The 22,603-nt window shown below is 46.4% G+C and overlaps 1 protein-coding gene across 2 annotated transcripts; it reads left to right on the top strand.

The window, feature by feature from the left end:
- Positions 1 to 640: 640 nt before the first annotated feature.
- On the top strand, positions 641 to 21,999 carry LOC6587709 (dedicator of cytokinesis protein 1). 2 transcript variants are annotated; one of them, XM_026984202.1, is made up of 16 exons: positions 641 to 1,122; positions 8,936 to 9,047; positions 12,334 to 12,490; positions 12,552 to 12,821; positions 12,886 to 14,176; positions 14,236 to 14,524; positions 14,578 to 14,919; positions 14,983 to 15,157; positions 16,384 to 16,497; positions 17,283 to 18,123; positions 18,187 to 19,738; positions 19,804 to 19,890; positions 20,105 to 20,186; positions 20,252 to 20,422; positions 20,483 to 20,630; positions 20,697 to 21,999. In XM_026984202.1, exons 1-16 carry the CDS (start codon positions 1,074 to 1,076, stop codon positions 21,026 to 21,028), a joined length of 6,012 nt encoding a protein of 2,003 aa, XP_026840003.1. In that variant the 5' UTR covers positions 641 to 1,073; the 3' UTR covers positions 21,029 to 21,999. The 2 variants fall into 2 exon arrangements, with proteins under 2 accessions (XP_026840003.1, XP_026840004.1); XM_026984203.1 differs by lacking the exon at positions 16,384 to 16,497.
- The last annotated feature ends 604 nt before the right edge of the window (positions 22,000 to 22,603 follow it).

Here is a 22,603-nt window from a genome sequence, read left to right as displayed (position 1 = left end):
TGTTGCTACAATGAGTCTCATTCCATACTCAAACATGCTGCTAATTCCATGCACACATACCCTGGGGGAAATGGATGTTATAGGATTGTGAATACGTTTGTCTTCCAAGGCTCAGTAGGTATCAGGATCGACATAAATATATACAAGATACAAATAATGTACTTGAATATGTCTAAAGAATATCAATTTGAGAAAAGGCCTTAACAAATTACGTTTCATCTTCATATAAAGTTAACAAAATAGGGTATAAAAATGCCTAAACACGCATCATGTCTTCAAATACCAGCAACATTGCGACTCTTTTTTTGTTGAACTTTTTCGTTTAAACCTTTTTTTTACGCAAAATCCAATAAAAGCAAGGATTGAAAACTATCCAATCTTGTAGAAAATTGATTCATTAATCGTATCAAATTATGTGAGCATGGCTAAATGTGCTACATATATAGTAATATTCCACGGAAGATAAAAAACGAGGAATATGTAAAAAGAACTTCAATTCGTCAGTATATTCACGGTATAGTTTTAGAATGAGACCGTATATTTTGGTATATTTCTACGCCGCGGTCACACTCTGTAGACCCCACGTTCAAAATCGAGGAAAACAACAAAGAGTGTCGAAAAAAAATTCAACGAGAGCGCGGGAGCTCGTAGAAATTAATTAATTTTTGAACAAAACGGCGACTATGCGCTGGCGTGTGTGTGTGTGTGCGAAGCGGAGATTATTAGCTGAGCGGCAGCGGCCAACTCCCCAAATGAGAACAAATTGAAAAAACAGTGCTAAATGCTGTAGTAAGACTAATAAAACGAAAGCCATTGTGCAATAATAAGCGTATGAGTTTCGTCCCCATTTGTTATTAATTAGTTATCGGTATGAAGAAAATGCCAGAAACCGAAATTCAACTACGTGTTGATTAATTTGTTGTTATTTTTTGTTTTCTGCAAACGAAAGTCCATTTGTTGCTGCATGTGTGCGTGTTCCCCCATGTTCGTGTAAGCGTAAGCGTGATCGTGATCGCGATCGAGAGTGTGTTGGTGGTAAAAGTTGGCGAAAATAGCAACAAAAGCGCGACAAGATGACTACTGTGTGGAGTGATTGCAATGCTAAGCAGGCATTCGGCATTGGTGAGTGTGAAAAGGTTTAAAGCATGGCCATAAATTGACTAGAATATAGCGCCAAAAATAATGTTTAAACAAAGTGCTGCTGCGGTGTAAACAACCGTAAATGATTGTCTATGAACTGTTTCGATTGTTGTTTTTTGGCTGTGGCTGCGGGTCTGTGGCGACGGCTTCTTCCCAGAAACCCACCTACACGCGGTGCGCTCTCTCTCCTCCACCCTCTCTTGATTCTAGCTGTCGTTCAGCGCTCTCTTCCCCCCTGCTGTGCTGGCTGCGTTTTGTACGGTAACTTGTTGCACCTTCTCGCTTGCACTCGCTGGCCATGTGGTCGACTGCGCTCTCCTATTTCTCTCACACACCAATTTCGTTTTTCTTTCAATTTCATCCTGTTTTCCCCAGCCTCCTCCCGTCCCGCCGCCACCACCGCCGCTCATTCAACACTAGCACAGAGTTCTGAGATTTGCTCTTGAAACGAAAACCTGTTTTCTATCATCTGCCTGTGCCTGCCTACCTCCCATGTGCACTCAGTTGCAACGCGACTGCAACCCAAGCATCCATATCCATTGTCTCTACACATCTTTGTGTGAGTGTGTGTGCGTGTGTGTATGTAAGACAAATCCCAACCTATTCATTGGCAGTGACCATGAAATATCTAATCGCGACCCGTTTTACGTACGAGTACGTGTGAATTTTTTTTATAGTTCGCGGCACATTCGCTTTGTTGACCTTTTCTACGCCTGTGCAATGTGATGATCAATAGATATGACATGCTGGGGGTTGGGCAGGGCAGCACTACAGGTAGACTATGGGAATTTAGTGGAGTGGTGGGACAGGTAGAATGGAACAGTGGAGTGGAGTGGAATAGAAAACCCACTCAAATGCACGATATCTGTCGTAATCAGTTAACACTCGAACGGAGCACCGTCCATCATTGTTTGTTTGCACTTGTTATTTACACATGTTTGCATTTGCCTCTGCATTTGCCGCCTGGCTGTCCCTTTTTTGTGCGTGTTTACGTTTGTACTTACTGTCGAAATCATTTCGCGTACCTAATACCCCTCCAGTCATCCACTAACGCCACCACCAACCCTACCACCCGTACAGTTACCGTTCCGCTGCAGGGCGTGGTCAGGTGCGGGTACAGTGGGGGTTCAGTAATTAGAACTGGGATTTTTTTTTCTAATTAAAAAAATTATTATAACCAATATTGCGCTTCAATTCGACTAAAGTGTGCAGTTTTAAATTACGGTGTGACCACTGTACCTCTTAAAATGTAATCTAACGTTGCCTTCTCTGATACGTTATTGGAGGAGTGTGCCAGAGAGAGGGGGGATAGAGGTTGAGAGATAAGTTGGCAGACGGCATTGAGCTGCGATTTCGGTTTTTGTAATGCGAAATTCCTTCGAATTTTGTGCGCCCTTCCCTAACAGTAATTCCTTTCTTAGACCGCACCACCCCCCTCCACCCTCCCTTCACCACATTGCATGCAATAGCCCTCGTATTTAACTGTTTATCAGCAGCCGTTTGATGTATTCTCTTGTCTTATCGCAGTTCTTTTTTGGATTTTGTTTGCTCTTTTTGTTGCCTCTGCCTTTGCCTCGCCCGGCGTCTTGAAAGTTTCAACAACCCAGCTACAGCTGTATTGAGGATTGCAGCGCGATAAACAAGACATTTGTTGTCCCACATTTGACAAAAGTTTGTTTAACATTATATACATACAAACAATACATATATTGGCAAATCTGCTAGGGTGGGGGACTTTGGGTGGGGTGGGGTGAAAGAGGTGTCGCCTGACCCATTGCTTATTCATTAGAGTTAATTTCCATTTATTGAATAAAGCGCGATAAAGATTTAGTAATCGCTTTATCATTTTATGGACCGCAATATGGGTGTAGGGTATGGCATTAAATATGAATATATGCGTGTACATGTGTAAATATGTACGAGTGTTTGTGAGTGGGGTTGAGCGTATGCTAAATTAAAATGAACTCAAAGAGCGCTCTCTGCCTCCTGCATAGCGGGAGTACACATACGCATACACACACACAGAATATACACACATCCCGCTCTATCCTGAGGATGCCTTGTGGCTGGCAACGACATCTTCACTACTCTACTCCACTGTTCATTGCCTTTAGTGGGACTGGCACTGGGACTGGGACTAGTGCACCTGCAACTCTCCACATCTGCACCTCACCCTCTCCCTCTCTTTCTCTCTCTCTCCCTCTCCCACTCTCCCTTTATGTATTTACACTTGGCTCAACAGTGCCTGGCGGGTGGGGCGGTAGAGGGAGTACATTCTACTTTTAAATTTGAAAAGCAACAACAACAAAAAAGAGCCTTAATAATAAATACAACAACACGATGAAACGAGACGAAGAGAGACGAAAAGGGGGAGCGGAAGAAGAAGCAGAGCTGACGTAAAACTTAATGATGCTTGGGAGTCGGGAAATGTGTGTGTGAGTGAGTGAGCGAGAGGGAGGGAGATCAGAGGAGTAGTTTTCTGTGATTTTTTTGAGTCTAGCTTTTCTCGATTTAATTAAAATTTTCCAGCTCGTTGGTCTTGGCCGATGCATGCAAATGCCCTCTGATTTGCATAATTGCCAAAACGCTTTCCCTTTTCCATTTCCCCCAAGTGAAAACTTCGATGGCCACTGACCAGGAAATGGATGAAAAGCTGTGATCTTTCGTGTCTGTGGGTGGTTTTAGTTCTTTTATTTCAAAGATAAACAAGACAGTGCGGGGCTGCATTTGGGGGAGAAGAAGAGTCCCCCTACCTCCCAGCTATTGTTGTTATCGTGTCTCGTGTCTGATGTCCGCAGCCCTCAATCCCCCCGCCCCCCAGGCGTCACGGCATCATTGTTTGTCTTGCTGACTCAGACGCGGAAAGACTCATCCAACAGAGGAGGCGACGACGACTCCCCGCCTTGGATTCCAAATAGATTGGGCAACAACTTCCACACATCATCCACTTGGACCACAGAGCCCACCCCCATGTAACCCTCCTCCAATTTCCATTTCCACCACTTGCAACGAATCTCTGCTTTCCGTTTTGCAATCAAATTGATACTCAATCTGCCTCCCTCCCTCCCTGCCGACCCACCCCCCGAATCAGAGAATGTCCCATCGCTGGGGGACTCTCTCCTCTCCTCATGCTAATTGGCCAAATGCTATCTTCGATTCGTTGCTGAAATTGCTTAATTAAACATAAATTGCCGGGCAGAGAGCAGTTGCTCGTTCCATCCGATTCCGATCGAGAAAGTGGACCGGCAGAGGGTGTGTCTGTGGGAGGCAAGGGAGGAGGTTGTGTCATGGAGGCAATGCGTCATCATTGAATGCAAGCGAAAACTGGTTTCAGTTGGATTTCAAAGTACATCATAAAAATGTTAAGGTTACAAAGGTTATCCGCATACCTTCTGGAAGTGGACACCTCCTTCCCTACCCCCGCCACAAATGCCATAAAACCCCAGCAGATTCTACATTGTCTTCAAGTGATTTTTATCAAATACCCCCCACCACCACCAAATGGGTCAAGTTTGTGTTTACATTTCCTTTTTTCTTTTTTTTTGTTGTGGAGAGGCACCGCAGTTTTTTATGGCCCTGCTGTTGTTGCTCTGTAATAATAATTTTTTTTTTGTCTTTTATCAGCATTCTTTTCTTTTTGTTTGGTTTCTAATTTTTTGCTGCCTGTTTTTTACGACCGCCGCGACATTAACCGGTAACCGTTTTAACCAAAAGGCAAGACTCGGGTTTTTTGGATTTATGTGCCATCAAATGTTATCTGGAAAATGGGTTCGTTTGGGCACTGTACCCAACCGCACATACCCGACATTCCCTACAATCAGCATGCTACAAATTTGTTTAATTTTTAATGTTTTCTTAAATATTTGCTGTGTAAATTGTAATAAAATTGTCGGCAAGGTAGGGGAATGAGTGCTTCAAGTTCAAACTGCAACAGTATTTGAAGCTTTGGCTTAAGTTCTAGCCTGCGACACGCCATCTCCTTCTGCCCTGCTGGCCTTACGGGCGGTCGCTCTCTTGTGCCTTTAGCTTAAGCTCTAGCCTGCGACACGCCATCTCCTTCTGCCCTGCAGGCCTTACGGGCGGTCGCTCTCTTGAGCGTTCAGCTCTGGGAGCAGCAAACTGATCGGCAATCGATTGCCAAAGAGTGCAAATTACACACAATTTATTAGCTCCCCTTCCACAAAATTAAAATTAATTTATTCGTGGAAAGCACACACACACACAAGTAAACGCACAGAATTTTTCTAATTATAAATTCCAGCCAACATCTCCAATTAGCAGCATTCCAAAACCCTCTCTCTTCCCGCACATTCAATTATTTCAACTAAACAAACAATAGAGTACCCGTACCCGTACAAGGTATGTATTTTATGGGAGGGGGATCTGTGTTCATTAATCCCCTCCTAAATTCACACTCGAGATCTTCCCAGTGAGAGAAGAAGTATCGCTCTGTGTGTATAATTAGTCAATCCCCCACGGACATGCCAGCAACTACAACTTAACTGATGAGAATCGTTATAATTAACCCTCGAAAATATACACCAGAAATTGGGCAATTATACGTTTAAAATACGTACAGATATAGATATAGAAGACGCTTAGCTCATAGAATCTACGTAGTACTTATCCTACAAAACTGAGAGAGAGGCAGAGAGAACAAGCTTTTAGACACGGTAAATGTACATATATGTATTTGCATATGTATATGAACATATATAGCCATAAAGAATCTTCTCTGAGCGCCGCGTGCTATTTAAACCTGAAATTTCAAAATGAGCCAAGTCGCTGTCGTCTGTCCAGTCACCATCACCAGTCACGATCATACTTTATGGCGCTCCAAGCTCTCCAAAGCGCTGACTGCGACGCCAACTTCGACACCAATTGATGACGAAGCGCCACGGCTGTTGTTGTGGCTATGTTTTTGCATACCCAGTAATTATCGCAAAATAAAAGGGTACATGAATGTCACACATAGAAGAAACACTGTCCTTGTTTCCCTTTCAGAGGAGAGGATCTTATCTAAGAATATTAGACAAATAATTATAATATATTCCCATTAAATACACTCTATAAGGTATCACATAGTCGCATCTCTTAGTGATTTTTTTTTGTATTTTGTGTTTTGTTCTTTCTTTGGATATCCCTCTTTTATTGTTCTGCTTCATTATCTAGGAAACATTTTGCGGGCGGAGTGACTGGAGGGGGCCACACTTTGTTCACGTGCTGTTGGGGGCAGTCACGTCTCCCCATCACCCATCGCTCCCCCTCTCTCTCTCTCTCACCCGCCTGTACAACTGCAGCTGCATCCGCTGCAGTTTCAACGAAGCAGACCTGTGCATAATTTTTATTTGGTTTACCTGCCTGTTGAGTGTTGCCTGATTTGCCTGTCTGTATTGGCCTTCTGTATTGTACGCTTTTTCTCTCATTTCCCATGACCATTGAGACGTGTCCCACACCCTATCCCTATCCCTATCCGTTTTGCGTATTTATAGCTCTCGGAAACTTGTGCATTTCATTATTATTTATGATTGTTTCCGTTAGTCAACGAGTTTGTACAAGTGGACGCAGGAAAGAGACTTGGGATAGGCCTCGACGCCTTGCTTATCATTGGTTAACTGGAAGGAAGGAAATGGGCACGATTCAATGAGGTTTTTTTGATAATTCTACCACTCCTTCACTCTAGTTCTGTCTCCTCTCCCTCTCTGGGGTCAAACAAGGTGTGTCGAGGCGTCCCCTTTCCATTCTCACTCCAACTGCGACTCCGACGACTCTGAGTGATTGCCTGACCGCAGCGTTAACGTAGCAGCGGCTGGTGATGATTCATTTGCCATTTCCAAGTAATTTTTTACTTGCGCATAAGTAGCCGCAAAAAGCAGAAACCAGAAGCAATATCAAAATCAATTCCATTTAATTTTGCTATTTTATTGCAAAAAGTTGAATTCCACAATTTCCTAGTGCTCCATTTCTATGGGAAGTGAGAATGAGAAACTTTCCAGACCTGGCTGGATAGCTCTCCTAGAAGAGGCTCTCGCTCAACTGGTTTCCAGCAATTGACCCAGTCCCACTCGCAGTCAACTTTCCACTCAATTGGACAGGCGAAAAGTAACAGAAGAACAGACTCGGTCGCTCTCTCTCCCACTCTGCCAAACGAAATCAAATTAAAAGCAAACAGCAACAACAACCAAAGTGACAGACAAATCGCAGACTCTCTTATCTTCGCGCACACACACACACACGAACACACAGAACTACCTTTTGCAAATCGTCACTCTTTCCCACTCTTCTACTCTCATGCAAGCGCATAAGCAGACAAAGCGTCACAGAACAACAACAACAACAACAACAACGGGTGTTACCTTTAGCAGCGTTGTTGTTGCTGCTGCTGCTGTCGCTTTAATGTGCTGTGGAGGTCGTTCTCGCTTTATTTCGCTTGTTATGCTTTTCATCAAGCAGAGAGGCGGCCCGCGGCAGAGCATCGGTCATTGGACCGTGGAGGATGTTGCTGTTGTTATTGTTTCTTTTGCTTTTGCTGTCGTTGCGCAGCCGCCATCGGCACCACCCAGAGAGCGTGGCACGCGAAGAAGCGGCTTAACTTTGTTTTCAATTACACTTTCTCATAGGAGCTTATGAGTTTGACCAGAAAACGAAGACCGTTTGAAGATATTTAATTGAAACCTTCACACGCACTGAACCTGTTTTTCCCCCGATTGATTATTAATGAAGGTATTCCGCTAGACTGGAAGGTGGGTTGTGGGAAGAGCGGGACAAATAGATGCTCCCGTTTGTCTTCAAAGTAGTGTTGGTTAAGAACTTTTTACTAGTGCGATGTTTCGGCGATGTTTGGCTGTCTCTTTCTTTCAGTCTAGACTTTCAGCAAGGGTATCAAACGCCTCGGTACCCCAATCATTCGACGCTTTCTTTCTTATTGTCTTTTATGCTTGACAGCGGAAAATCGGTTAGTGCATCCCCACCACAATTTATGTATTTATTATATGGCATATCTGAAAACTTGCACTATCAACCAAGGAGGAAGTACATACAAACATACATAAATATGCCGGAGACGATGACGATATCGTCGTTGCGTTCCGTTGCGTCGCTTCGAGTGAAAACTCGCTAGATGGTATGCCTCATCTAAAGCTGAAGTTGCACCATATCTTGGACAGAAGTACGAAAAAGGGAATTTCCTCAAAGTGTATGAACAGGAATCAGAGGGCTATAGGGAGATCTTGCAGTTGAACAGTGTGTAATACCTACATACATATCTCGTCTTCCATTTAGTTAAAAATACATTTCCCTTTCTCGAATGCAAATGCGTCTCAGAAATCTGGGCTTATCGGGTTGCCCCGCTTTGAGGAAGCGGTTGCCAATCCGATTCCCAATTGCGTTTCTGGTTCAAATCGTATTCGTAGTTAGATCTCACGTAGAACAGAATGGTCTCTGCTGCGGAAGCTGTTCGGTTTATCAAATATCCCATCCGCTGTGGGGCGCGCTCAGAGCGACAGCTCCGACAGTTTCCGATGATTAGCGATGATTCCCCCACTGTGGGGTGACGCTGACACAGGGGTTAATTGATAACCTTCCGCTCCCGTTGATGTCGCGGCCCAGATACGGATAGGTGAGCGCTGCTGATTCTGATTTTTGCTGCGCTTTCGCTCAGTCCACCTCCACTCGACTGCTGGGCAAGGCACTGGCTGCTTCTCTATATAGCGACCCACAGGTCTCTGAAGTGTTGTTTTCCTTTCGTTTGACACTAATTTTGATTTATACATATATTTTTTGTTCCTATTTGCAGCCAAGTGCAATTTCGATCAGGAGAGGAAGCCGCATCGCTTGAACCTGGACGTGGGCGATGCAGTCATAATACTCAAGGAGACCACCCACTGGTACTACGGCTACAGGCAAAAGTGAGTGTACAACAAAAGATTATATAAGCAATGAATGGTCTTATCTGAAGATATCATACTCATACTCAGAGCAGAACAAGAACGAGTGATTAGTACTGTGCTGTAATCATCATAGTAAGAGCTCTTCTTGTATCCGAATCGCAGTATCTGAATATGGTTAAAGCTCTGTTTTTTACCACAGTCCTTGTAGCAGAACATTTGCGTATTCCACGGGTATGCTATAGGCCACATATGTATAACAACTAATGGACGTTTTTATATGTCCTATGGCCTATTATTTGGAATACTTCCAATCTATAGTCATCTAGATCTTAAATTTGATCGATAACTTCGAGAACTTATACATTTTTGGGTGAATATATTATAGATTATATAAATTAACGTCCATAAATTATAGCTAACTTCGATAGATTATCGATCACTTCGATCAATAAGCATCGATAAATTATCAACAACTGCGATCCAGTTATCTATTTCCCCTTTAAAACATCCCATCCCGATTGTGTTTTCATCGCACTCAAAACGAATGTATCTGTTCGCTTATGGGACATTTTTGCACAGCGAAAGAACATTATTTTCACCATAAGGTTCCAGCATTTAAGGAAGATGGAAATTCAAACGTTTTATTCCGTATTTTCTTTGGCGAAAAGTACTTTAAATTCCTCGAAAATTAGCGGCATTAATTTCCTTTTGAGTTGATGGATGGCTACTTTTTTGTAATTCTGTAATCAACAATCAAGCTAGTAGATCTTTTCCCCGAGACTTTCACTGCAATCTCTCATTTCTGTCTAATGCATATTCATGAGCGGCGTTTGGGGGGGGGGAAAATACGGCTCGTATCTCCCAGCCAGACAGAAGACAGACAAAGTTCAGAAGCGGAAATGCTTGAAACACATTTCTCTCACATGCAACACCAACACCAAATCGTAGATCGTAAATCAGGTACACGAGCACCGCCCATTTGTTGCATGCATTTGATGCTGATGAGGCAGGCTGCTGTCTGCTGTCTGTACTCCCGTGGATTGGATGGGATTGGATCGAATCGAATCGGCGATGCTTCTGTGTGTATTCCCAGACCCCTTCAATCCTTTTTGTGCCAACAGATGCCACCATATGTGGCACAGAAAACCAAAAGTTGCATCCCAAAAGATAAAGTTTTTTTTTCATCCGCAATTCCAACATTCCATCATTCCACCATTCAATATTTGACCCTTTTGCTGTGCCCCTGCCTCTGCTTCTGTTTTTGGTTTGTTTGGGTTTTGTTTTTCTTTGAGTTTTTCCCATTTTTCGTTCGGGTTTCTGTTGGTTTTTATCTATAGACGAGTCTGTCTCGTCAGCAGTACACGGACTGACCGACAACCGGGGGTTTGTCTCCAGCCACAGTCTGTTATCGCATTGAAAGGCAAGAGGGGTGGAGAGGGAAGAACAGAATTGACGAGAGCTGACCTTTTTCCATATTTCTGCTGACCCAGAGCGTGCCCCTACCCCCTCCAAGCCCCTGCTTTGCTCAGCAAACAACCGAAAACCCAAGCAAGATTCAGAGTCAGAGCCAGGGACAGATACAGATACAGAGATACAGAAACACTGACGAAGATAAAGATACAGATACACTGATGGAAAGACCACAGAGCCACAGACAGATCTCTGGCGGATGGAAGACCAAATATTAATAAAGAAAGTAAATAAATAAATATACAAGAAAAAAATAATCCATCGATCACAGTGGGAACTTGGGAGAAGAGGTTTTTGTGTGTGTTTTTATTTTGATATTTTTTGGGATTATCAAAGATACAAATTTTACAGAAAATCCTCCCCTTCGTCTTAAATTCGTTCCACAGCAAACGATATATGATCCAACATTTAATCGAAATTTGTTTTTAAATCTAAAGTTAATCGTATTTTCTCCACACTTTTGCTTCCTCCATGGCCCTGGTTTCACTGTAGTTACTGCGTATCCAACAGTTTTGTGTGGCACTTAAGAAATTCTCAAAGCGAGACCCTGATAACCCCTTTGCCCCCGAAAACTGTATGTTTAGTTTTCGGTTCAAATCTTCTGTGTGTCTGTTTGTTTCTCTCTCTGTCTCTCTCGCTTGTTGTTTATGGGAAAATATCAATTTTAATTGAGCATTTTCTCACGATTTTCCGATCGTAAATTAAGACTGAAAGGAGGGAGGAGGCCGAAATCAATTGGAAAATGGTCAATCAAGCTGAAGGTTAACTTTGGGTGGGACGCCGCCTTAACCGATTATACCTGAACGGAAGCTGAACTGAAACTAAATTATGTACATAATACATACAAAATATATGGCCTCTATATATAGAAATACATATATAGACCAGTGGAGAGCAGGCTTTTTGAATTTGAGCATCATGCACACGACATGTATTTTGTTTTTGGATTTTCGGCACCGAGAATCGGTTTCAGTCTCAGCAAAGGCTTCCTCAGGCACACGACATGTATTTCGTTTTGTTTTTTAAGTTCTTAAAATTGTATTTAGCAGCAATGTGCCGCGTCACGCGCATGACATGTATTTAGTTTTTGAAAGTCTTAGCCATTCTCTTTGCAGGCTTTCGCTTGTCGAGTCAAACAGCAATGTGCCGCGTCATCTACACGACATGTATTTTGTTTTTGGTGTTTTTTTTTAGTTCTTAGGCATTCTCTTTTCCCTTTCTGTATAAATCACTGAGTAATGGAGCAGGAAAGTGCCCGTCGTTCAGAGAACCATTTCTGGCATCGACTGATGCTGGAAGAGAGAGAGAGGGGAATCGCTAGAGGAGCACAATAAGTGATGAATGAATGAAGAATGGAATGAAATGAAATGGAATGCCTGCTTTGGAGCAATTAAAGCGGGCCACCCCGCATGTCAAGCAACGAATTGAGGAATTGAGCCAAATTAAAGCATTCCATTTCCATTTGGCAGTGTCACACTTTGCGCGCACTTCCTCTGCCGTCCGTCCCCGACTGCAGTCGACACAAATACAGATACAGATGCAGATACAAAATCAGCTTCAGCTTTAACTGGGGGCGCTCTGGGGTTGGGCAATTCATCAGCAGCAACAGCATCGCTGGATGGATGAAATTGTGTCATATGCGAGTGTTTGAAGCCCACAGTGAAGCCTTCTGCTGCAAGGCAGCAGCACAAGTGCTGCATTCAGAGAGCACCCACTGTAGCCGCGCACACACACGCACTGGCAATTTGTTGCATTGTCGTTGACAGCAGACAGTCCCTCCCCCCCATCTGCAGACCACATATTTAATGACAGACTCTTTGTGCCCTTCTTTCAGAGCCAAGGAAACGCGCGGCATATTTCCCAAGAGCTATGTGCATCTGTGCGAGTACAGCATTGTCAATGGGGAGTTCTGCATCCAGCGCACAGACATTGTCGAGGAGATCACCAAAGTGCTGCTGGAGTGGGGCGCCATAGCCAAGAGTTATTATTTGGTAAGCCCCAGAGCCCCACAAAAGGAGGAGCCAGCTCTTTAATGTGTCTCCATTTCTGTAGGCCACAAATCCAAGCTTTCAAAAGATACGCCGCAAGATGAACGAACTGAACAACAATCGCGCGGCCTTGATCTCTGGCAACCTGCCTCTGGATGAGGTGCGGAAAGTGAAGCTCTTGGCCACGGCCCAGATCGATACAGGGAACAAGATCCTCAGCCTGGACATGGTGGTGCGCGACGAGAGCGGGGACATACTGGACACGAACGCCATTTGCACCACAGAGCTGTACGAGCACCATGTCCACGCCGTCTCCCGCATAGAAAAGGCGAATGTGAGTAGGCCCCTACCCATAGCTCTCCCCATACTGATCTTCTCTGGTATTCCTCCTCCTGTAGCGCCTCTCAACGGAACGTGGAACCACCCGCAGCCTCAACAAATACTCGCACAACATCCTGCTGCATGTGAATGCATTCGTGTGCAAGTTCCAAGAGGACGCGGACCTGCTCTTCACCCTCTTCGATGGGGAGACGCACAAACCCATCAGCGAAAACTACGTCGTGAAGTGGTCGCGCACGGGCATTGCCCGGGACATCGAACAGATCGACAACAATCGGGTGCTCTTCACGGATCTCAGCAGAAGCGACCTGAACATTGCCAAAATGTATCTGGTGTGCTATGCCATACGCATCGGGGCGATGGAGGTCAAGGACTCCGCCGACTCGAAGCGCACCAGCATGAGCATAGCCAACAGTGTCCTCACAGCCGCCAGTCGGAAGCACTCGCAGTTGTCTGTCAGCTCCAATGGATCTGCGGGCAGCACCGGCGAGTACGTACTCCGACGGCCCTTTGGCGTCGCCTGCAAGGACCTGACGCCCATCATTAGCAAATCGGAGGACTATCGGGGCAACCTGGACCTGCCGTTCATCATGTGCGAGAAGGACACGCTGGACGGGACGCTGCGGAAGCTGATTGCCAACAAGGACATCGGGAAGATCGACTCCAAGATGGCCGTGACCATTGAGGTGCTGCGGGGCGACATCAAGCAGATCAAAGAGGACTTCCCCCGGCTGGTGCACAGCAACGTCCCAGTGGCCCGCAAGATGGGCTTCCCCGAGGTCATCCTCCCAGGGGATGTGCGCAACGATCTGTATCTGACGATCTGCAGCGGAGAGTTCGCCAAGACGGCCAAGAACGTGGAGGTGTCCGTGTGCGTGGCCAACGAGCAGGGCAGCCTCATGCCGGGCGTCATCAGCATGGGCGCCGGCCATCCGCCCATCGACGAGTACAAGTCGGTGGTGTACTACCACGAGGACAAGCCGAAGTGGCAGGAGACCTTCAAGATTCACGTGCCCATCGAGGACTTCAAGCAGTGCCATTTGCGGTTCACTCTGAAGCACCGCAGCAGCAACGAGCAGCGCGACAGGCAGGACAAGTCCTTCGTTCTGGCCTATGTGCGTCTCATGCAGGCCAATGGCACCACCATTCCGCAGGGCCAGCATGTGCTGGCCGTCTACAAGATCGATCACAAGAAGTACGACAAGTCGGATGCCAATTGCTACATGGAACTGCCGTCGACCCTGGCCGAGCTGCAGGGCACCAGACCCTCCAACAGCGCCATGACGCTCCTGCCCAAGGATCAGCTGACAATCGGGGTCAATCTGTGCAGCACAAAGCTTACGCAGAGCGGTAAGCGACCACGTTTACCCTTTCCGTAGCCACGTCCACTAATTATTCGATCTTTCCAGTGAGCCTTTTGGGACTTCTGAACTGGTCTGCGCACAAGGAAACCCTCGAGCAGTCGCTCAATGCCCTGTGCTCAGTGCCCGGCGAGGAGGTGGTCAAGTTTCTGCAGGACATACTCGATGCCTTGTTCAATATTCTGGTGGAGAACGATCATCCGGAGAAGTACGATCAGCTGGTGTTCATGAGCATCATTCATCTGATTGAGACGGTGTCCGAGCTGAAGTACCAGCACTTTCTCACCGTCCTGGATGTCTACATCAACGAGAGCTTCTCCTTTACGCTGGCCTACACGTGAGTCCAGGACATTCTATAAATTTAAACCATGACTAATTCCCTTCTTTCAGCAAACTTATGGATGTGCTGCAGAAGAACATTAGCGATGCCATTGCCCCCCGAGAGAAATCCGCGGATGCCGAGGAGAGTGCAGAGGTGCGGCGCCTGTACAAGACCACGCGCTACCTGCACTACGTGATGAAGTTTGTGATCCGGTCGCGGGTGCTCTATGCGGAGATGAACTGCAACACGGACTATGTGGACTTTGCCACGCGACTGCAGGAGCTGTTGCGCATGTTCATCGACATGATTGGATGCCCGAGCAATCTGCTGAAGTCGGAGGGAGCCCTGCTCAAGAATCTGCACATCATAGCCACCGATCTGATGCAGGTCTTTGACCAAGTGCGATTGAGGTGTGTCTTCTAAAGTAGAACTTTAAGATGGGTTTGCTTTATTCTACTGTGTATTTCTTTTAGCGTTTCCATTGTGGAGATCTTGGAGAAGTTTCCGCCGCGTCGCTTGACACAGTCCAAGATGGGCTGCATCAAGGATTTCGTGGAGACGAAGCTCTTCAGTTCGCCCAAGTGTCGGGCCATCCTACTGCCGGTGTTCTGCAAGCACATCAAGGATCATCTCGAGAGCAAAGAGGAGGTAGGTCCCCCCCACAGAAGCCACTCCATTGCGTGTCATTTTGGGAATCCTTATGCATTTTGTTGTTAATCCTTAATCCGATGCATCCCCTTTTTCGGTTCGTAATTGTCCCCGAGACGCAAAATTAAAACATAACCCAACACATGATTGAGTCGATCCCTGGATCCGAAAGTGACTAACTTTAAAACAGAGCTTTTTCTACTTATAATAATATTCCATAATTAAAATGCTCATTGAAAAACGAATACCAATACCAATACCATCATTGACATATCCCAGATATATGTACGTACATATGTGCATATATTTGGGTATCCGATCCATTCATCGTGACATGTGACTTGTGTTAATTTTGCTCCGAATTTTAGTACGGAACTTAGTTTAGTATTAGTGTTTAGAACAAACTATTAGTTAGTATGTTAAGCATGTTGCATTTGCTTGAAGGTTTTTTTGGCATGCGATTGAACTGTTTTTGATTGAATGATTGTTGTTCGTCTTCTATTGTTTACTGTTATGTTTTGTCCACGTCCTAGACTTAAGCACCCCAACCACCCATACAATATCATGTGTTTGTACAAAAGTAGTGATGCAAGGATCGTTCCATTCTAGCTAGAGATTTCTTTTTTTTTTTGTTCTGTTTGTGTCTAGACTCTAGAGGGGCCGTTTTTAGATTAGTTTTGCACCCCCCACCACCCACTCTCATTGTCATCGTCATCGTTATCGTCCATTGTCCATCGTCAGAAATGCAATTTGCACTTGACAGCACTGCACATGAACACACGCACACCCATACTCCACGAGATGGGTGCAGTCAATTCAAGCAGTCCACTCATACACACACTCACACACTTATCAACACATCCACCCACGCCACCGACAAGAATCAACTGTGAATGTACCAACAACAACACACATATCCATGGAACGTGCGCTACTCTCTTGTGATCGCTCTCTCTCTCTCTCTCTTCTCACCGGCACCGTTGCACCGTATTATTGCGCCTCTCTCTCTGTATCTGACTCTTTCTTTCTCTTAATTTCATTGCAACTAAATGTTTTTCGTTTAAAATATTTAAAAAAAAAAACCACAAAATATTTATTCACACACGCAAACCACACACACACACACGCACGCAACAAATCGTTGCTGTTGCTGTTGTTGCTGTGCTTTGCTGTATCGTTCTCGTTGCTATCACACCAAAATCAAACCGCCTTGTACGCTAAAATAGGGAGACACGAAAACCGATATCTGGCAGCAAGAAAAGAATCTTTCGAAAGCCGCCAAAGTGCTCGGACAGTCGAAATCCCAACTGCACACGCGTGAAACGACTGCCAACAAAAAGGTAAACGATTAATTAAACTCACTCACAAATGCACTCTCACCCAGATCAGGTACTCCCTCCCCGCACTCCACTCCACTCGACCACTCAGCGGAAAGGGAGCATCTATCTGCTGCACCTGTAATTCTCTTGAACCCTTTGTTTTCATACCCCCCATATTGTTGTTGTACCCTTGCAGAGGGTAACTCTCTACGATAGAGATATTTGTCTGTCTGTTTGTCGTTCTGTGCCTAAAACTATGCACAGATTCTTTGTTTCGCTGCAGTCTGGAAATAATAACCGATCTGCAAGGGTAACCAAGAGCTTCGGCACCCGAAGCTAGCCCTCTTCCTTTCTCTCTCTCTCGTGTTATTATGCTTACGCTAGCGCTTAAGTTCTCCCCTGCTCTCGCTCTTGCTGCTGGGCTTTTGGTTAAGTTCGCTCGACGCTTTTGCGCTCTCTGCAGGCAAGGAGGCTGCAGTCTCTCGCAGAAGTTTACGTCGTGGCCGCATCGCCCGCTAAGTTAAGCTTAAGTTTGTTTCGAGCTTTTTGACATGCAATATTCGTGTTTTTTGCTCTCCCTTTACTTTTTTTTAACTGCAACCGCAACGTTTATTTATGTTAATTATTACTTTAAAGCACTAATGTTAACAGTTAATAGAGTATTCTGCAAGGCAGAGACAGGCACACAGTCCGAACCGAGTCGGAAGCTCCCGGAAGCCGCGAAATATAACGATCCCCTGGCCCCCCACACACAGTTCTTCTATTACCCCGTTGAGATCTGCACTAACAGACTCTTCCATTGCCAGATTGCCGAGTGCATCAACATCATGAACAATATACTGAAGCTGCTGTACCGCACGGATGTGGGAGCCACCCACAATGACATTCGGGACATCATGATCATTCTGCTGCGCACCGTGATGAAGGCGGCCCACTCGCTGGACCGGGACACGGGGCTGGTGGGGAAGTTCTTTGCCATTATGCTGGGCATACTGCAGCGCATGGACGCCCAGCACTATGAGTACTTTGTCAAGGACCTGCATCAGAGGGGGGAGCTCAAGGACTTTGTCATCGAAATCCTGCTGGTGTTCGAGGAGCTGGTGTCGCCGCACCAGAAGGCAGTGTTCCCCAGGGACTGGATGGACATGATAATGCACCAGAACACGGTCATCCTGGGCGCCCTCAAGCACCTGAGCGTGGTCATAACCGACTACTTCCTGTGCCCCTTCGAGAAGCAGATCTGGTCGAACTTCTTCCAGTGCTCCATCGCCTTCCTGGTGCAGTCGCCGCTCCAGCTGAACGACTTCAACGACAACAAGCGGCAGATTGTGTTCGCCCGCTATCGCGACATTCGCAAAGACACGGCCATGGAGATACGCAAGATGTGGTTCCAGCTGGGCCAGCACAAGCCCAAGTTTGTGCCGCAGCTGGTCGAACCGATTCTGGAGATGAGCATGATACCGGAGACGGAGCTGCGGCGCGAGACAATCCCCATCTTCTTCGACATGATGCAGTGCGAGTACTACAGCTCGCGGCTGGAGCTGGAGAGCTATGGCGACACCAAATACAACAATGCCCATCACAAGGGAAACTTTACCGAGTTCAAGACGGCCATGATCGAGAAGCTGGACATCCTCATTGGAGCAGGTATGTGCTGGAGTGCGTTCTTTGTCCCAAAAGTCCCTTACTAAATAATCGTCTTTCTCTCAGGCAAGGGCGATGCCGAGTACAAGCAGATGTTCGAGGAGATCATGCTGGAGCGCTGTGCCGCCCACAACACTTTGAATGTGGATGGGACCAGCTTTGTGCAGATGGTAACGCGTCTAATGGACAAGCTGCTGGAGTACCGCTTCATCATCCAGGACGAGAGCAAGGAGAACCGCATGGCCTGCACCTTCTCGCTGCTGCAGTTCTACTCGGAGGTGGACCTCAAGGAGATGTACATCCGCTACGTGTACAAGCTGTGCACCCTGCACATGGAGTTCGAGAACTACACGGAGGCCGCCTTCACGCTGAAGCTGCACACCGAACTGCTGCGCTGGACCGACATGGAGCTGTCGCCGCAGTTGCGCAGCTTTCGGCACAGCCTGTGCCGCACCCACAGGGACCTGAAGGAGGCCCTGTACTTTGAGATCCTGGAGTATTTCGACAAGGGCAAGCAGTGGGAGTGCGCCATCGACATGTGCAAGGTGCTGGCCCGCCAATACGAGGAGGAGATCTACGACTACATCAAGCTGTCGGAGCTGCTGAAGCGCATGGCGCAGTTTTACGAGAAGATCCTCAAGGAGCTGCGCCACAGCTGCGAGTACTTCCGCGTGTGCTTCTATGGGCGCGGGTTCCCGCGCCTCCTCCAGAACCGGGTGTACATCTTCCGGGGCAAGGAGTACGAGCGGCACAGCGACTTCTGCACTCGCATGCTGCAGCAGCATCCGCAGGCGGAGCTCATGCAAACACTGGAGGCGCCCGGGGAGGACATCACACAAAGCGATGCCCAGTACATCCAAGTCAACAAGGTGGAGCCCATTATGGACGCGGCCTTTAGCAAGTTCCACGACAAGATCATCTCCAACGAGATCGTCAAGTACTACACCGCCAACAATGTGCAGAAGTTCCAGTTCTCGCGGCCCTTCCGCGACAGCAGCGGCGGCGGCGATGATGTGCGAAACCTTTGGCTCGAGCGTACGGAACTGATCACGCGCTTCCCCCTGCCCGGAATTCTGCGCTGGTTCCCCGTCGTCGAGTCCATTACGTTCAAGATTTCCCCTCTAGAGCGTGCAGTGGAAATCATGAAGGACACGAACCGGGACATTAGGCAGCTGGTAATCCTGCACAAAAGCGACGAGACGCTGCACATCAATCCGCTGAGCATGAAGCTTAATGGGATCGTGGATCCGGCCGTGATGGGAGGCTTCGCCAAGTACGAGGAGGCCTTCCTGACCGACGAGTATCTGGAGGAGCATCCCGATGACAAGGATCTGATTGAGGAGCTCAAAGAACTGATTGCCACGCAGATACCGCTGCTGGAGATAGCCATTCTGCTGCACCGACAGAAGGCGCCCGATAGCCTAAAGGCTATGCAGGAGCACCTGGAGAGCTGCTTCTCGGACATGCAGCAGCACGTGGAGACGCGCTACGGCCGGAAGACCTGTGACCTGAAGATTGAACGCGATTCGGTGGTGATGCGACGCACCAACTCCTTTCTGCCGGCCCTCTTCGATGGCGGCTGCAATCGTTTGTCGGAGACTAGCATGGGATCCTCAGAGTAAGTCCAAATGCAGTCCCCCCATGCGGTTTACTAATTCCCAGTTCCCTTTCGCCAAACTGCAGCAGCGGACTGTCGAAGTCAACCATTCTGCCCAGGCCGCCGACCAACTCCATCAAGTCCACGCTGGCCAGCCTGAGTTTCAACACGAGGTGAGTGGCAGAGCCCCCCGGAATGAATAAATGAATGGAATGCACTCCCTCCTAACCAGAAACCTTTTTTAACTCTCTCTTTTATCGTGCTAATTGCTTGCTTTTAGTTTGAGAATTTAATTTGTATTTGATTTTGATTTTATGATTAAATTTTAATTTTATTTTAACTTACGTTTTGTTGCTTTGCTGCTGCTGCTGCTGTCCCACCCCGCAGGCCCAGTTTGGGACACTCGCCAAGCACCAAGAGCAGCAAGAACAAGGACAAGACACCAGCCAAGCGGCGGTCTATGAAGAAGGTACAAAAACATAGCTTATGCCATCAATCATTAGTCTAACTCTGATCTCCCTTCTCCTCATGCAGGATCGTGAGGCGCTTAGCTTTCCCAGCAGTCAATGGTATACGCCGCCATTGACCACCATTACCTCGACGCCCGAGAAGGAGATTAACACGTCGATAGGCTCGCTGGCCAGCGCTTCCAACAGCTCGTTGAGTGGCCCGAAAACACCAGATCCTCATGTGCTGACCGAGGAGGTGAAGTTTATAGGAAATAACCCTGTCCTACCCCATTTGCTAAAGTAACTCCGTTTTTAGCTGACACCAAAGCGGCCTCTGCGCTCCGAAAAGGAGAAGGAACGTCGCCTCTCTAGGCCTGCCAGCATTGCCACGCCCACGGCCAGCATCAAGAACTTCCCCAACGACACACGCTCCCTATCCGAGAGCAGTAATCGGAATTCAGTTGGTAAGCTTGACACCAGTCCACCTGTCCCGAAGGGATATACAACTCTCACCTTTTTTGTTGTCGCAGAAACTACAGATTCCACGTCGGAGGAGGACATTAGACCGCCGCCTTTGCCGGCCAAGACACGCGACTCGACCGATTTCACAAGCCTGTCACACAACCTGGACTGGACACCGAATAGCTATGCGATGCTCAGCACTCAGACCAGCTTCACCAGCAACAGCAGCAGCACGAACACGACAATGACAAAGACCAGTATTACAAACAGCACGTACGAGTATCTGGAGGCCACGAACTTTAGCCTGGTGGGTGCCGGCGCCGCCTCACCAGATGCCAGTAAGCCGCGTCCCCCAACGCCGCCGCCGAAGCCATCGCGGCACAGCAAACACATTCCATGAGGGACGACGACGGCGAGTTCTGCTCCCAGTGCAAGTGCCAGCAGCAGCAGCAGCAGTAGCAGCAACAGCGCCAGCGCCATATATACATATGTTCAAACGTTGTCGAGTGCCAAATATTCCTGTTACTACATACATATAGCATATAGAGAGCGTCGGCGGAGAGCAGCCCCAGCCAGAACGACCTTTGCCTCAACCACATTGACCGCCTACCAAATAGCCAACGGCAGAGCGCCGCAGAGCAAGGAATCAAGTGTCTTAACGAACGATCAGATCAGATGTATCCGATAACTAATAATGTTTAGGTTAGACTTTGTGTTAAGTGTTTGAAATGATATTATGTTGAACATGTCATCATTTTTCGTTTAGTTTAGAAATTCGTCATGTAATTTGTTTCCGAACAAAGCCCCAAAAGCACCCACTACTTGTCTTCCACAAGTTTTAGATATCTTTATATATTATATATGTACACGTATTTACATGTAGTCCATAATCAGACGAGCGCCTGCTTCTGTCGGCAATTCGAAGGAACAAACAAGTGCCACAATCTTTATACACAATAAGCTTAAATCACGAGCATATGCATGCATGTCTACAATTTTATAAGACCAAAAACAAAGGGTTTTTATTTAGAAAAATTATGTACGACGAGTACCACAAGTCAATTACGAAATACGAAATGCGATATGCAAGTTTTTTAAATGTTTACATTAGAACAATTTTTTAAAGAAAGATCATGAACTATTTACACTGTTTTTAATACGATTCAGAATATAGCCATATATGTAATCCACTTGTCGCACTGCAACCGGAGTAGCTTCTCCGAGTGTGCCTGTATTTTTAGTCGGAACGTGAACAAATCAAAATTTTATAATTTCATTATAATTAAACTATTCGTGTGTAATAACGTACGTATTTCGCGATCTGTGTATCGGCCAAAGATTAAGCAATAATAAACCTAATACCTAAGCGTACAAATCGTTCGATTTACTGCGCCAGTAACCTGTCCATCTCTTTCAGCTCTTTTTAGCACAGAAGAGAGAAACATCTTAAATCCCCCTGTTTAATTGGCTTGCATATTTGTCACCTTGGTTGAAATCCCAACCTGTGGAACCGCCACGTGTGATTTTTTCTGTACCTCTAGTACCTCTCATCAGGATAATGTTTCGATGAAGATGGATCACACATTTCAGTCCATTTATTTTCCGCTTTCAGCTTTTGTGTTCCCAAGTATCCCTAGAAACACGGACAGATAATTGAACCAAATAATATCCCCCTCCAAATTCTTCGACCTTGATGACACGCATTTTTATACCCGATACTCAAAATGAGTATTGGGGTATATTCGATTTGTGGTGAAAATGGATGTGTGTAACGCCCAGAAGGAATCGTTTCCGACCCCATAAAGTATATATATTCTTGATCAGCATCAATAGCCGAGTCGATTGAGCTCTCTCTGTCCGTCCCTATCAGCGCCTAGTGCTCAAAGAGTATAAGAGCTAGAGTAACAACATTTTATATCCGAACTTCTGCGATATGTCACTGTTACAAGTATATTTCAAAACTGCGCCCCGCCAA

This window comes from Drosophila persimilis, unplaced genomic scaffold (genome assembly GCF_003286085.1).
Source record: "Drosophila persimilis strain 14011-0111.01,24,50 unplaced genomic scaffold, DperRS2 tig00000000-arrow-pilon, whole genome shotgun sequence".
In the NCBI taxonomy this organism is placed as follows: Eukaryota; Metazoa; Arthropoda; class Insecta; order Diptera; family Drosophilidae; genus Drosophila; species Drosophila persimilis.
This window is presented reverse-complemented; position numbering and strand designations above follow the sequence as displayed.

What these genes read in the sequence shown, in the direction of transcription:
- LOC6587709 (XM_026984202.1), top strand. Translation starts at nt 1,074, where the DNA reads ATGACTACTGTGTGGAGTGATTGCAATGCTAAGCAGGCATTCGGCATT. An exon ending in TAAGCAGGCATTCGGCATTG is followed by an intron (nt 1,123 to 8,935) that starts GTGAGTGTGAAA and finishes TCCTATTTGCAG; the next exon opens with CCAAGTGCAATTTCGATCAG. An exon ending in ATCTCGAGAGCAAAGAGGAG is followed by an intron (nt 15,158 to 16,383) that starts GTAGGTCCCCCC and finishes ACGCTAAAATAG; the next exon opens with GGAGACACGAAAACCGATAT.